This window comes from Maniola jurtina, chromosome 4, assembly GCF_905333055.1.
Source record: "Maniola jurtina chromosome 4, ilManJurt1.1, whole genome shotgun sequence".
Taxonomy (NCBI): Eukaryota; Metazoa; Arthropoda; class Insecta; order Lepidoptera; family Nymphalidae; genus Maniola; species Maniola jurtina.
Genome location: NC_060032.1, coordinates 872,398 through 888,475, shown reverse-complemented (window position 1 = coordinate 888,475; position 16,078 = coordinate 872,398). Strand labels below are relative to the sequence as shown.

The window sequence follows — 16,078 nt, the reverse complement described above, 5'->3', positions numbered from 1 at the left end:
ACATGTTGTATGTTGTACCATACAGATTTGCCTTTTCAGCGGATTATGGCAAATTAAGCTTTTGATTCCTTGGTTATTATGGACTTCCGCAAAGTAACATTTACTTCTATACAATACAATAAATAATTAAAGTTCAATTCAATTCAATTCAATTTTCTTTATTGCGAATTTGGGTTAGTTATACGAAAACAATTTATAGAGGAATAGTTTCTTGAGCTATCCGTGCGAAACCGGGACGAGTCGTTAGTAATTTGAAACAGTGATAATATTTTCATTAATAGCTGTAATTTATGTTTTTTGTAGCAATGTAACTAAGTTGAACTTAATTCATTTGATAGCGCTCAGTTTAAGTTTCAACGTTTCCATTTCATTAAAGTTTGTTCAGCTATCATCATCAAAGAGAAGTTCTATTCATATGAGTAGGTACTTTACATTAAAGGATTACAATTCTATTCATATTGTTTGTACTTTACATTAAAGGAATAAAATGTTTCCACTATCGTGCAAACTTAACTCTAAGTTCTATCAAGCAAATTAAATCGTTTTTCTTGTATGACAAGTTAGCCCTTGACTGTGATCTCACCTGGTGTAGTGAATATAGAATAGAATAAGATTTATTTTCTGACCCAACACATATTAAACACAGTAAACATTTACAAGAATAACGCCTTAAAATCTAACTTAAACAGTGTGTACACTATATTGTGTCGTGCCAACGAAAAGGCCCGAACTCATATGGTACCTACTAACAAAGATGTTAGTGGGCTAACTTGAAAATCGTTTTCTTCTGCGTCTCAATACTTTAAGCAGAGTAACTATACTGTTCGAGCTATGGCATCCATACCGCATTCATTGGCATCATTCAACGCGCTTTTAAACAATGGTCAATGGAATCCACTGAATGACGGACGACTTTGATTCTGGAGTCACTGAAATACTCTGAGAGCATTGAATGACCCTATTGCTATTCAAAATCATTTAATGCTTTTGTTATCATTTTGTATTTTTAACCCCCGACCCAAAAAGAGGGGTGTTATAAGTTTGACGTGTGTATCTGTGTATCTGTGTATCTGTGTATCTGTGTATCTGTCTGTGGCATCGTAGCGCCTAAACGAATGAACCGATTTTAATTTAGTTTTTTTTGTTTGAAAGGTGGCTTGATCGAGAGTGTTCTTAGCTATAATCTAAAAAAATTGGTTCAGCCGTTTAAGAGTTATCAGCTCTTTTCTAGTTTTCTTGTAGAAAAGAAGGTTAGATAACCGTTATGTTCATAATATTATGTCAATAGACAAATGTCAAGCTGTCAAGATGGACGTTGCCTAAATACATAATTATTTATTTGAAAATGATGTTTTGGAAAACTCAAATACTTTGGATCGTCGGGGGTGTTATAAATTTTTAATTTACACTTGTATGTTACTTTCTTTGTTTGTATAATTACAATTTATCATTAAGTTTTATTCTTCTTTTTCTTCTGCTAGTGTCATCTCCTATCGGAGGTAGGCAGGATTTTGTTCACCGCTGCCCTAAACAGGGATCCCGGACCCATGTTGAACCACTGGCAAAGGCCCTGTTCGTCTACGGTCAGGTCGATGTTTGACTTTTATCTTCTCCTGTATAAGCTGTATCAGGTCAAACTTCTAATTGAGTTTTAAGTTTTATTACAAGTTCCATAATTGTTGTCTTGACCTGTGAGGGCGTTCCCTCCATCAATCGCTCCATACAAAAGTAATTTGGTACTCATTTGACTATCAATCAATTAAACTCGATATAATTTTATAGAAACATTCTAAAAACTAATATCTTTATCTGTCGTTTGCCAGATTTCCGTAAAAATTGTTAGTTTGATAGTTATACGGGCTTAAGGATTTGTATGTTATTAAATTGTTGAGACCGTGGTACTTTGAAAGTGATTATTTTAACGAAAATCTGGCAAACCACAGACATTCGTTCCTAGAGCGTATTTAGAATATTTCATTACGTATATTTGGAGCACACTACAAATAAAGCTCTCTTAACGTTCAGTCAAGCAAATTCGAATGTGTAGACGCGACATTGAACATTGCTATCCAGATGTTTAAATTTGGTTCGTCAAACATGTACTCGTATCTTTGTATACCTACTTGTTTATTAAGTAACTACCAAGCTCTTTGATGAATAAGTTACCCAGATTTTTTCATGAATAATCACACTAATATTATAAAGGCGAAAGTTTGTATGTGTGTGTGTATGTTTGTTACTCTTTCACGCAAAAACTACTGGACGGATTGGGCTGAAATTTAGAATGGAGATAGATTATACTCTGGATTAGCACATAGGCTACTTTTTATCCCGGAAAATCAAAGAGTTCCCACGGGATTTTTAAAAAACAACATCCACGCGAACGAAGTCGCGGGCATCAGCTAGTTAGGTATATGGCGAGCTTTATCAAATACCAGTTACAGGATGAGACGTCAATAACTCAAAATTTAAAAACCCCGACATAAAAACCAATATAAGAAAACTAGAAAAGAGCTGATAACTTTCAAACGGCTGAACCGATTTTCTTCGATTATAGCTAAGAACACTCGATCGCACCTTTCGAAAAAAAAAAAAAATTAAAATCGGTTCATTCGTTTAGAAGCTAAGCTGCCACAGTCAGATACACAGATACACACGTCAAACTTATAACACCCCGCTTTTTGGGTCGGGGGATAAAAAAGACACAAAATATGCAATACTCATAATGTTTAACTTAACTTTAATACTGAACAAGCCTTTACGAATCTGTAAAAGTAAGCTATTAATACTAAAGTCTCAAGTTAGCCACTTTGTTAGACACGGGTAACGAGATAGTAGATACTGGAGCGAATCAGTTGAAACGAGGCAAATTCTAGGAAACTAGTTAACTTAGAGTTTACGGTAAATATACCTTAAGGGAATCGCAATTAACTAAATAGTTAAACTTCATGTCCTATCGACATAACAAGTTCAAAACTTAGCATCTCTGCAAGTTTACAAAATACATAAAAACGGTCAAGTGCGAGTTGGCCCTGGCTTTTTAGAGCTCCGTACATAATTATGAACATCATATTTTGGGTGTCACACTTCACACTAATATTATCACGCTTCACACTAATATTATAAAGGTGAAAGTTTGTGTGTATGTGTGTGTGTGTGTGTGTATGTTTGTTACTCCTTCACGCAAAAACTACTGGACAGATTGGGTTGAAATTTAGAATGGCGATAGATTATACCTTATCCCGGAAAATCAAAGAGTTTCCACGAGATTTTTAAAAAACCTACATACACGCGAACGGAGTCGCGGACATCAGCTAGTATGAAATATTTCTTTTCCGATCTAGAACATTACAATAAAGCTTGAAAGAGAATCCCGGAAAATGTTCGTTTGTTTTGGTCACAGCTTACAAACTTTTTTATAAACGTTGTTTTCAGTACTTGTTATTTTAATACAGTAGGTATAATGTGTATGTACTAATGTATTCTCAAAATTCAAAATTCAAAATATTTTTATTCAATTAGACTTTTACAAGTTCTTTTGAATCGTCAAAAGCATCTACCACACACATTCTAGTCACATTAACTTCCGCTATAGAAAATATCTCATCATTTTATTACTAGAGTAGGTAGGTAAAGTTTGCAGCTGCAGTCAGGAAACGAATTAGATACATTTCCTGATTTCAAATGCAAGCCCCCCCGTACTTATAAAAGAATCAATATGTTGGTATTTATTGTTATACCTATCGCCATGACCTTTGGAGAAATTTGTTTCTACTGTAGCTACGATTAACTTGTGAAAGATGATAACATTTACTGAAAATAATACAATAAAACTTAAAGCTAGTCTTATCTAATTATTACTATACAAATCATGTCCGTGTGGAATGGTGCCAAGAATAATGGCTGCATTTCCACGCTGGACAGCTAGGCTGATCCGTTGCGCAAATGTGTAATTTCTCTTTAAGGTGTTGTAAGTTACTATCTAAACAGATTCGACTAGAAACATTACAGACTGTGGTTTATCAGGACTAATAACAATGATCCTTTCTTTCTGAACTGTATAATTTGTGTAAACTTATGCAGATACTTTGTTCCTCTTACTACTTGTTAGTTCCTAAGTTTGTTTTATCTCAATATTGATGCTGACTTTCGTTGTTTTTCTTTCCAAAGTCAATTTAATATACTCGTGATTAGGAAGCTGCTTGAACTGCGTAATACTTTTACTTAAGTTGTATAAAGCTGCCTCTCCACCGAAGATTTTGGCGTAAGCGTTTTGGTCTTATAAGTGGGAGGTCCCGGATTCGATTCCTGACAGGGGTTTAGAATTTTATAATTTCCAAATTTTAGGTCTAGTCTGGTGGGTGGCTTTGGCCGTGCCTAGCTACCACCTTACTGGCAAAGCCGTACCGCCAAGCGATTAAGCGTTCCAGTACGACTAGTTACCGCCCTACTGCCAAAGCCGTGCCGCCAAGCAATTAAGCCTTCCAATACGATGACGTGTAGAAACCAAAGGGGTATTTAAGTTTGATAAAACCGGCCAAGTGCGAGTCAGACAGGCAGACAGACAGACAGACAACAAAGTGTCCTATAAGGGTTTCCTTTTGAGGTACGGAACCCTAAAAATGTACCATACCCCTTCCAGGTTAGTTAGGATGAAAATATGAAATCAAACGATTTTATTGGTTAAATTATAAACATCCCTCGCTTAGCACATTTCTGGTGGGAAGGCAGCCAGAGTGATTTAAATTCAAGCAACGTTCTCAGTTGGGTTCGCAGTTCAAATCGTTACTTTGAATCAAGATATTTCCCGGCAAACACGGTCCCACCGCTTGACAAATGGCCTGCTAGCAATATTTTAGTACTAAAATGTTGTTTCCCCAGCGTAGCTTTCGCAAATCGATCGCGCTATTAGTCACAAAACATAAATCTCTAACGCCATGCTGATTTCCTCTTTAGATAGAAAATGCTGATAAAGCCAAAATGCCGTCTTCATCCGTGAGCTTCCTACTTCGCGGTATTTACTGGCGTCTTATTATTTTTCTGACCTAGATTTTATCATAGAATGTGAATGGTGTATTTTAAACAACTGATTTTAAGAAAGAAGATTTTCAATTTAAGGCGTATTTTTTACTAGCCGATGCCCGCGACTTCGCCCGCGTGGATTTAGGTTTTTCAAAATCCCGTAGGAACTCTTTGATTTTCCGGGATAAAAAGTAGCCTATGTGCTAATCCAGGATATTATCTATCTCCATTCCAAATTTCAGCCAAATCCGCCCAGTAGTTTTTGCGTGAAGGAGTAACAAACATACACACACACACACACACACACACACACACACACACACACACACACACACACACACACACACACACACACACACACACACACACACACACACACACACACACACACACACACACACACACACACACACACACATACACAATCTTTCGCCTTTATAATATTAGTGTGATGTAATAGGTACTCCATTCTACTTCAAATCTATTTCTGTAATTATGTTCATAATCATGTCTAAGCGGGCGATGAAGAGCTCTGCTTGGAGTTTCAAATCAGAAATGATGAGATCCGTAGAAATTATTATTAAATTAAATTATTAACAGGTTGCGAAGTTTAACCTCCTTATTCTACGAAGAAGTTAAATATTAACGAAATAGCACATTTTCTCGATCGTTTCTTCAAAAAACGTATCATTTCTTTGAAATACAAACTGGCAAAAATAACGACATTATTCTATAGAAATACCTAACAAGCTTTTATCCTCAAAGTTAATAATCCTTGTAATTTAGAAAAAGATCAAAGACAACGCCATTTCAGCAACTCAAAAGATTCAAAAAGAGACCATATTTTCCGCGAAATCGTCCCGCCTTTTATTTGAATAGTGTATAAAATGAAAATGTTACCTCACATTTTCATACCACCTTTGAAAATCGGAGCGTATAATTCCCAAATAGGCTTGTTGAAAATATATCGATAAATGTATGTCAATATTTTTGGATGATATAATATTATGATATTTTGATGTATCGATATTATAATATTATGATATATCGATTTAAATATCAAGCATCGAAAATATGAAAAATGATACTTTTTCCAATAGCACTACCGTTGTTTCCACTGCCCTAAACAGCTGGTATACAGAGCGGTAGAGAGGTACCTATGTCATATGGTGTCTTTGTCTTTGTTTATTTGAGTATTAATTTACACCACACTAAAAACAACACACCACGCGCAAAACATAAGACACACACACACAATTGACACTACACTAGAATTTTAGGAATACTTACCAATATTCTTACCGATAGGTATATCAATGTTTTTTGTTGGATATGCAGACGTTGATATTGATTTAAAATATTATATCGATACTTTGGAATTTCCGGCATCCCTATTCCTAAAAGTTTAATATTGAGCCCCGCAGAATTCAGGTTTACTTAATATTTATCATTCATTCGTAATTTCAGAACCTTTCCTAATAATCTAATGCTATGAACATATTTTGTATGTGTTTATACTTGAATATCAATCGATGAATATATTTTATTTATTCCGGTGCAAAATATAACACATTTTAATTTTTTTTTTAAATAAAGTAACCACAAATTCACAGCTGTTTTCAGATTTACTCCTTTACTTGTGCTATAAAACATACCTTCCTGCAAAATTTCATCATTCTAGATCAACGGGAAGTAGCCTATAAGTTTTCTTGACAGACACGACGGACGGACGGACGGACAGACAGACAGACAACAAAGTGATTCTATAAGGGTTCCGTATTACCTTTTGAGTTACGGAACCCTAAAAATGACTGTGTGAGTAAGAATTCGTAAAATTCAATAAACAATATTAATTGCGATAAAGAATGGAGAGTTCTGTTTTAGTAAAACTTCCATAGCCAACAGATTTTGTACCTAATATTTGTAGCACAAAATATTCTACCAACGCTTTATCCAAGTCAAACACATTATGATACAGAACATAAATCTCGAATGTTCTATAACCTTTGTATAACCCCCGAAGTTAATACAACTTCAATGTGGCACTGAATTTCAAAAGATATGAAAGCAACATTTGGGATCGGGAAACGTTCAAAGTTTAAAAAGAAATCACTCCTTGAATTGTACTGGCTTGTATTTGAACAGTGTGGGAATTGAAATATGTCTTCTTGAATTTTAATGTCGTCGCTCAAAATTGGCACCTGTTTTACATAGCTTGTGACAATGATATTATAAAACTTTAGATAGGCAAAGCTCGTATACAACAATGGCGTCAATTTCGTTTTTAGGGTTCCGTACCTCATATAAGGAAAAACGGAACCCTTATAGGATCACTTCGTTGTCTGTCTGTCTGTCTGAACGTCGTGTCTGTCAAGAAATCTATAGGGTGCTTCCCGTGACAGGTAGATAGCACAAATACAGGAATTAATCTGAAAACCGCGAATTTGTGGTTACATCATTTAAAAAAAATTAAAATTCAATTTTTAAAGTAAGATAACTATACCGAGCGGGGTAGCATATGAAAGGGCTTTACCTGTACATTCCAAAACAGATTTTTATTTATTTTTATGTATAATAGTTTTTGATTTATCGTGCAAAATGTCGAAAAAATACCCGAGTACGGAACCCTTAGTGCGCGAGTCTGACTCGCACTTAGCCGGTTTTTTCCTTTTGAGGTACGGAAACTTAAAATGGAGCACGATCGTCACCAATGAGCAATATGATTCAGAGAGAGAGAGAGAGAGTTATTACTGACTAGCCGATGCTCGCGGCTTCGCCCGCGTGGATTTAGGTTTTTCGAAATCCCGTGGAAACTCTTTGATTTTCCGGGATAAAAAGTAGCCTATGTGCTAATCCAGGATATTATCTATCTCCATTCCAAATTTCAGCCAAATCCGTCTGGTAGTTTTTGCGTGAAGGAGTAACAAACATACACACACACACACACACACACACAAACTTTCGGCTTTATAATTTTAAGTGTGATTGTGTAATATTTTCGTAACCAAGTGAAAATCACCACGCGTCAAATATCAAAGCCGTTGAAACTAAAACTCATTTTGTAATTATTATTGATATAATGCTCTCGTAATTTCGCTTCAAATATTAAATTGTATTCAAAACCCAATTTACGAGAACCTACCTTTGAATACCTACGAAATATTCGTTGATTGGAGTGGAAATAATATTACGGATTCTAGAAATAGAACAGTATTTTACAACCTACTTCTATAGTCTCAGTTACCGATAGCAACAGGCAGAGCTTTGACGAGTTCAAATTTATAACACCCCCGACAATTGAAGGTAAAAGAGCTGATAACTTTCAAACGGCTGAACCGATTTTCTTGGATTATATCTAAGAATACTCTCGTTTAAATAACCTTTCAAACAAAAAAACTAGATTAAAATCGGTTCATTAGTTTAGACAGACACACACGTCAAATTTATAACACCCCTCTTTTTGGGTCTCTTGGGTCTTAGCACCTCTTCAAAGTTCTTTACTTTTATAGACACTAAAGTGCTTACTAAAATACGAACAAATTCGGATTTCCTTATCATGCTAATATCCAAAGATAATTTCCTAGTACCTAAACTGCAACATTATTGCAAACAAATTGTTTTTGCGGTTGACTTTTTTTTCATACCACATTATTTGTTCCAAGCAGAGGCTAGAGCAACTTTACAATTTTATATATACAGAGATTTTTTGGTAATCACTCATCGGCCATATCCCAGTATATTACGTGAAATAATAATATGCAACCTTTCTGAACGATGTTTTTTATTCAAAGTAAAGCGCTTGTAAAGTTGTACTACCTGTATCTAATATGAATTAAGGCAAGGAGGCTTTCCTTATATTTTCGAGAGATACTCTTAGTAAAAATTTAATTATAGTGCCCTGCAAACAACTTGGATCTGAAAAGGTGTAGTGTGAGAAAGTTGGCGTATCCGAGACGCGAAAGTCGACGTATCAACCAATCGCGTGCACCCGCGCCGACTGATCAACCAATCGCATGCACCCGTCATTCGCCATCCAATCGCGTCAATGCCCAAGTTTGTAACGACCCTAGATTTTACACCAAAGTGTTATAAAATTATATAAAAATAATATTAAAATTTTTGCTTCAATTTTATCAAAATCAGGTCATTGAATACTTGTAGAGGTGTACTTACTCATACGAACATAAAATTAATTCCTTTAGACGTTTCAATCTTAATGTGGGCCGTCCGCATTTTCGAAAAGAGGCAAACACCGTTTGGCATGTCGGTGATGCAGCGGCGCGATCGACTGCGGTCGAATTGCGTCGCGAACGATGTGTGCGCGGGCGTTAGTGCTCGAGAGTCGAAATCAAAACGTGAACGACGTAACTCGCACGGCGGGACCGCGTGCGTTTGCATCGGCGGCGGTGTCTGTGCGGACGTCGTAATGCGCGGAGATAATTAATTTGTTTAAATTCTGTACTGGGGCGATACATAAAGTTTATATTAAAGAATACTGAGTTGAGACTCGGACCAAGTTGGTGCTTGGATAGAAACACTCTAAGCAAATATTCTAATAGAAGGGACCACTTTAATTACACAGATATATTTGTTATATAGGGGCGATACCTCCTAAGATCTAAAAGCGATTTATGTTTGAACTGTTGACGACGTGGCTGCTCGGGCGGGGAGAACCGCGTGTCCTCCGGATATTCGGTGATCTTTGCTTGAGATGGCTTTCGGTGATATTAACTAACTATCTGACATATGACAGAGCGCGTTGGAAGAAACTTATGCGAGGGAGAACCCTGGTGCCTTTGATGCTTTGTCAATCCTAACTGAGGAGAGCCCTAGTGTCTTAGGCGCTTTGTGAATCCTTTGCTGAGATGATTCTAATGTGCTTTAATAACAGACTGACCACAGAGGGCAGGTAATGCTGCTGTTCTGTTTGTATTCTGACATTTGTTGGAATACTTAACCGCCTTGTGGTGGTTACCCAATATTAATAACATACCCATACAAAATTACGCTAATGCATATATACTGAAGATTGGGTTAAGGCCTGTGGATATTCCCGCAGTGAGTCTGACCCGTCCTTGAAACCTATTACAGGTCTGTAGTGGGAGAGCACCACTATAAAAATGCTATTTCAGCTTCGGCTGCAACGTGGGATCATAAGTGGCACGCACCACTTCCTAAAGTATGCTTGCATACGCTGCGCTGTTTATTTGGATGATGACGTGTGTGGGGGGGGAGCTACTGTTCGTTGGTATTTTATGTGCCATATTGATCTCTTGATTCATCGAGGGTCCCAGTATGACGATGGGATACCAAAGGAAGGCAGAAGCTCACCGTACGTGGCGTGGTGGAGCTACGTACCATCATTCACTCTAAACCCTTTTTACGCCAACTAGAGTGAATGATGCCGCACACAACTTCTTCCTTTCCTAAAGAAGAAGCACACTCACACACACACGTCTAATAAGTAGGGCTCTATATGAAGTGTTGTCTTGTAAGAGCAGTCTCATGATCCTTTCATATTTTAATGCGTTCCTATGCGGAACACACATTTTAATTCTCGAACTAGCACTTGTCTCACCATACCAAATGCTAAATAAATATTTATACGCAATCACACATTTTCAATACTTGAACTCCGTAAAGTCGTTTGAGTCTGATGAACTCATTATTTCCGACGCTCTAAAAGTTCTTGGTTTATTATGGACACAACATTACAAGGGGTCCTACCGCTATACGATACACTTGCCACTTTAAAGAAATTGTTTTAAAATGTAATCTTTAGAAAGATCCGAAGGAAAAATAGGGTAGAGTTTTTTAGGACCCCGTTAGTTCAGTTACAAGTTGTTTGCCGGCCTTATTTTATTGATTATCTTTATTTCTTTAACAGAGACAAGGCTGCATCCATGGTGAGGAGCTGCCATACATTTTCGGGGCACCCCTAGTCGGCGGGTTGGCACACTTCCCGCGTAACTACACAAAATCCGAAGTAGCGCTGTCGGAATCAGTTATGCTGTATTGGGGGAACTTTGCCAAGACTGGGTAAGCGAGTTTTACCGAAAAAATACCCTTTGTTTCAATATCAAAAATATTTTTCTGGACAAAATGCAAATCTATTAGTTATACCTAGTGAGCAGTTATAGATTTTTTGCTGCATATTCTTTTTATGCTATTGAAAGATATTAGGTCACCGTTTTGTGCTTAATGTTGGCAAGATATCAGCAGACACATTTGTTCCATTTTTATTTGAGAAGACAATTTTTACATGCTTCAAAGGTTTCTTGATGTTTTGCAACTATTAGTAAGAATTTTATTTTTAGAAAGAAAAAATAGTAGAGTTTATGATGTATTTGTTATCTAGGTTTACTTACTAATATTGAATTGTTTTGATAGTATTTATTTTTAAGTTATGTAATTAATTATCACCACTATATCGTACAAATTTAACAATTTCGACCTTCAAAAGGAGTACAATTGTACCTACTTTGAATAAATGATTTTGACTTTAACTTGACTTTGACTTTATTAAAAGATGATTAAAACATTTTTGTAACAGAAATCCGAATGAAGCTCAAGAGAGTGATCCGATCAGAGCTGGGAGACAAGAACGAGTCAGAATGAAGAACATCGAATGGACGGCGTATGAAGCGGTCCACAAAAAGTACTTGAATATTGATATCAAGTCAAAACTGAAGAATCATTATCGAGCTCACAGGTTGGTAGACTAGAAGTGAAATTGTACATTATGTTGAATACAGTAACGCCAATCCAATCTTCTGTATATTATGTGCATCCAGTGTTGGGCATAATGTAGGCCTCTTATAAGTAATGCCAGCGTGCTTTATTTTCGGCTTTTCGAATCCAATAGACACCAGCTATACTCAGAATATATTGATTACCAGTCGTTACTGGTAAGACGTACTGTTTAAAGACTTTTGTCTTCAAGAATTGTGGTATAGTCAATGAGAAGTCTCGCTGAAGTTTGAATATATGTAACATAATTATTCATGCTTAATCCTTTGTCCACAGACTATCGTTCTGGTTAAACCTAGTGCCAGACCTCCACCGACCAGGTGGAGAAGATGTTCCTCCGTCGCATCACCAGCTAGAAAATGAGGACACGTCTCTACAGCCAACACTTAAAAGTTTTACACCACCGTTCAAGAAGACTACAGAAATGGTGCTAACAGACACTGGTTTAGCCACCAAAGTTCCTTTGTTAACCGTTCTTAACGTTACATCGCCATTAAATTTTAATATAGTGGGGCTTAACTCTATGACCCCAAGCACTGTTGGGGCATCAGAGGTCCATAAATCAGAAGGTTCTACAGTCGCTCCGCCAGAAGATGGTTTTGCAGCTTACTCGACTGCTCTTAGTGTAACGATAGCTATAGGTTGCTCTTTGCTCATATTAAATGTATTAATATTCGCTGGTGTTTACTACCAGAGAGATAAAACAAGAATGAATGGCCAAGACGGCCACGCGAATGGCTCGCATTTGAAGAAAAGAGTAGAAAATGGTCAGATGCCGAACAATATTTGTGGTGATTTAGAAGGAGCCCTTTCGTTTCAGACTAGTTTAAAAAATGATCCAGCAACAATTTTGAGCCATCACCACACGCATTCACACCATCAACTACCTCCTCCAGAGTTTGCTGATTTGCCTAGTAATAATGTAGCAGGTATGGCCACTCTACCGAGAGCACCTCCGCCTCCTAAGATAGGGAAAAGTAATATAAACACGTTAGCAAGCGGTCAGTTGCAAGAGAATCAGCCCCTGCTCTCGGCACATCAAATGCAAATGATAAATACGAATACATTGACGAAAAAGAATACACAGTTGAACGCAAAATCGAATGTGACAATGGAGGAGCTGAGAGTGTGACGCCAGCGTGCCTGACTGCAGCGTGCCGGCAGTTGCAGTGACGTGGTACACCACGACGAGATCGTGTGACTCCCGCCGGACCTTCTCAAGTGCGTTACAGATTACATTTGACTTTCAACGCGCTAATAAGAAGGCGTTAATAGTGAATTTCCAAGACTCGATGAATTTATTAGTGAATGTGATGATAAAACGATTGTTTTCAAATAATATTATTACCATATCCGTAAAAAAACTTGAAGATATAGATTCTAAATAAGTTGGAGTGTTTAACGATGCATGAGACGTTGTTAAAGTATTCGTTGTAAATCTTTGTATATACGTATTGTTTAGGGAATATGATAAATTTATGTACATACTATACGATAATGAGGCGCAGCCGCATATCCATCCTAATTATGATATTACTAAAGATCACGTGATTAAAATTGAGTGATAACAGTCTCAGATTCAATTAAAATCTATAGAGTTGATGAGTCACTTACATTAGATTTGAAATTTTGTGTGATGTTAAACATAATGTCCTTGCTAGGACTTTAATACTTATTAAAGAACGTAAAAATAAATTGAAGAAAAAATTGTAATAAGAATATTCAAATCAAAATTAAAAGACACCAAAATTACTTCCAATTTATATGCAAAAGAGATAGTTACTTATTTTTAATTCAGATTGTTAACTTTCATTAAAAATAAGCAATTATCTAAATTGAGAAACGTAGATTGCTAAGAAGGATCCTTAAGAACTCTTTTAGAAGTTTTTCAGTTTTTAGAAAAAAAAAACCATTCATTGCGTTGTTATCTTGTACATTTTATTAATATGAATCCAATACAAGTGTGTTCTTTTAATTTAATTTTAGTTTTTTAACATAGATGGACCAATAGTTTTTGTAAATATGTAAATAATTTTAGCTAACGGTATAACAGGTTGTAATGATACATTAATCCTTGTTCAACTAACAATGACTAATCATTGACTGATTAAATCTTCAAGTTAATAGAATAGTTTCAATTTCTTTTTAGTTTTGATTAGCAATTATTATTGTTAGCATTTTTGCAGTAGGTAACTTCAACTAAATCTTTAATTAAGTTTGGATTGCACTTAATTTAATTGACTTTCTGTGAAGCATAATTATTACAACTATTATTTACTTCTTTAGTATGTTTTTAGTTTAGTCATGTATCTCTGTCTGTGTGACAGTTTGAAATTTTAGAAAGAAATATTATTTACTTAATTTTATCTGCTTTGAATATTCAGATTTTTGTTTCAGCGAGTAAATCATATCGACTCATTGATTCAAAAATACATTTTTCTTTTCATAGTTTGTTAGCGAATTTCCTTATATCTTTAGCTCTGACGAACATAATTTCATCGACAGTGTCTTGTATTTTTCTTTTTCTGGCTTGTAAGTAATTTATTTTCCAAGCAAACGAGATAGCTTTGTGACCAAATTATTAGTCTACTTAGATTCAAATTACTTAGCCGATTTGTCAGTATTTTGTAACAGTATTAAATAGATCTTCAAAAATTTTATTTGCTATCTTTTTTCATAGTTCAAACTGTAGAAACATTAATTTAACTATGGTTATTTGGATATTTTCAACTCCATATTATTTAAAAATTTAACATATAACGCAATGATATCAATTGAATAGCCCAGTTCAAGAATCCCTTAAATCCGTTTTTTCTTTTTAGGAACTGTGAAATTTTATGTGCAAAAATTGCAGTACAGAAAAAATAGATCTATGATTTTGAAAATTATTTCCTCATATATACTGCATGGTTCTTTGTAAACTCAAAAAGTTCATTTGAATTATTGTCTTCAGAAACACGCTTATGAATATTATTGTATCAGCAAAATGGAACATTTGTTTTATACAGTTGTTTTAGATAAGCAATTACTTATTGTTTCATAAATATTTCAGTTCGATTGAAAAATACAGTCTGTACAGAGACTTACAGATAACTAAGTTACTTAATGCGGACTAAAAACTTTAATAAAATAAATTAAAAAGTAACTTTGTACGTTTTATTTTCAGTACTGTTAACAGTTGAACTTAGCCTTAATTTGCACGAGCGTTAAAAAAGCGTTGCGCTAAAACCCGGCGTTGCGCTGAAAATACAAAGTCCGCGTTAAAAAAGCGTTGACGTGTGAACAGATACATACTTACTCACATTACTTAGGAATGCATTTGTTCTATTTGAATGCTTTTTTAACGGATGTTTAAAAAGCTCTCGTGCGAATGAGGCCTTAACATCACAGGTAAAGCTGTTTTAAGAAACCATAGTTTTAGTTTGAGGGACAATGTAAATATTAGTCACATAATTTTTCAAAATATGGCAGAATGTAGTGGAAGTATGGCAGTGGCCTTTACCGTTCTAAAACAGAACAAGAAACCGTGAACGTTGACAATCGGCATCCTTGTGAGGCCTTATAGAAATGCGCTTGAAGATAATCATACCTGATTGCCGTCAAGCGCTGTAAAAAGAAAAAAAATTGGAATAATTCCAGCAAATCGTTCCAAAGGATAAAACCTAGCAACCAATTAGAACATTACAAATAGCTCCACGCTTTCTTTGCCTTCCTTTTTCTCTTTCGCACTTATTTCCGCGAAACGAATTTAAATGCTTGAAGGTTAACAATATCCGCACTCATCCAAATGGTCTGAGTATTCCTTTTCACTTTGTGGCTTAGGATCCAAGCTGAAGCGATTTTCATAAGAAATTTTATAGCTATAATGTTTTGCTAATAATTTTATTTTGTTGAGACGACTAAGTATTTGGCTGCAAGGTTGTTTCAAAGACCACTTAGCCCATCGATTTATACGTGAGAGAACTTTTATATACCATCTAGGCCTATCTATATCATTGGTCTAGCGTGCTTCAATTTACGTTACGTGGAGGTGACGATGGCAAGCTAACATGGAAAAAAAAACTAAAAAATGCTAAAAAAATACGTAAAATACACGTCCTTTGTTAGTTGTAAGTGTGATAACCATTTTAAATTCGATTAAACCAAATAAGAACGTCAAATCATTGTGACGTCACATGCCAGTATTTTATAGAAGCTCATATAATACTAAGCGCGTGTTTTTACTCAAGTAATTCGCCGATCATTATTATAATCCTGTAAGTTAGACCACGCAACAAAGCGGATAGCTAACAGAAAATTACATCGT

At 35.6% G+C, this 16,078-nt stretch overlaps 1 protein-coding gene across 2 annotated transcripts in view; it reads left to right on the top strand.

Moving 5' to 3' along the window:
• LOC123864505 (neuroligin-4, Y-linked) overlaps positions 1 to 14,917 on the top strand; it is a 125,205-nt gene extending 110,288 nt beyond the window's left edge. For both annotated transcript variants that reach the window (XM_045904989.1, XM_045904988.1), the window contains exons 10-12: positions 10,910 to 11,061; positions 11,576 to 11,734; positions 12,049 to 14,917. In XM_045904989.1, the coding sequence (XP_045760945.1) occupies positions 10,910 to 11,061; positions 11,576 to 11,734; positions 12,049 to 12,904 (1,167 nt within the window). In that variant the 3' untranslated portion in view covers positions 12,905 to 14,917. The remainder of the gene's footprint in view (positions 1 to 10,909; positions 11,062 to 11,575; positions 11,735 to 12,048) is intronic.
• The last annotated feature ends 1,161 nt before the right edge of the window (positions 14,918 to 16,078 follow it).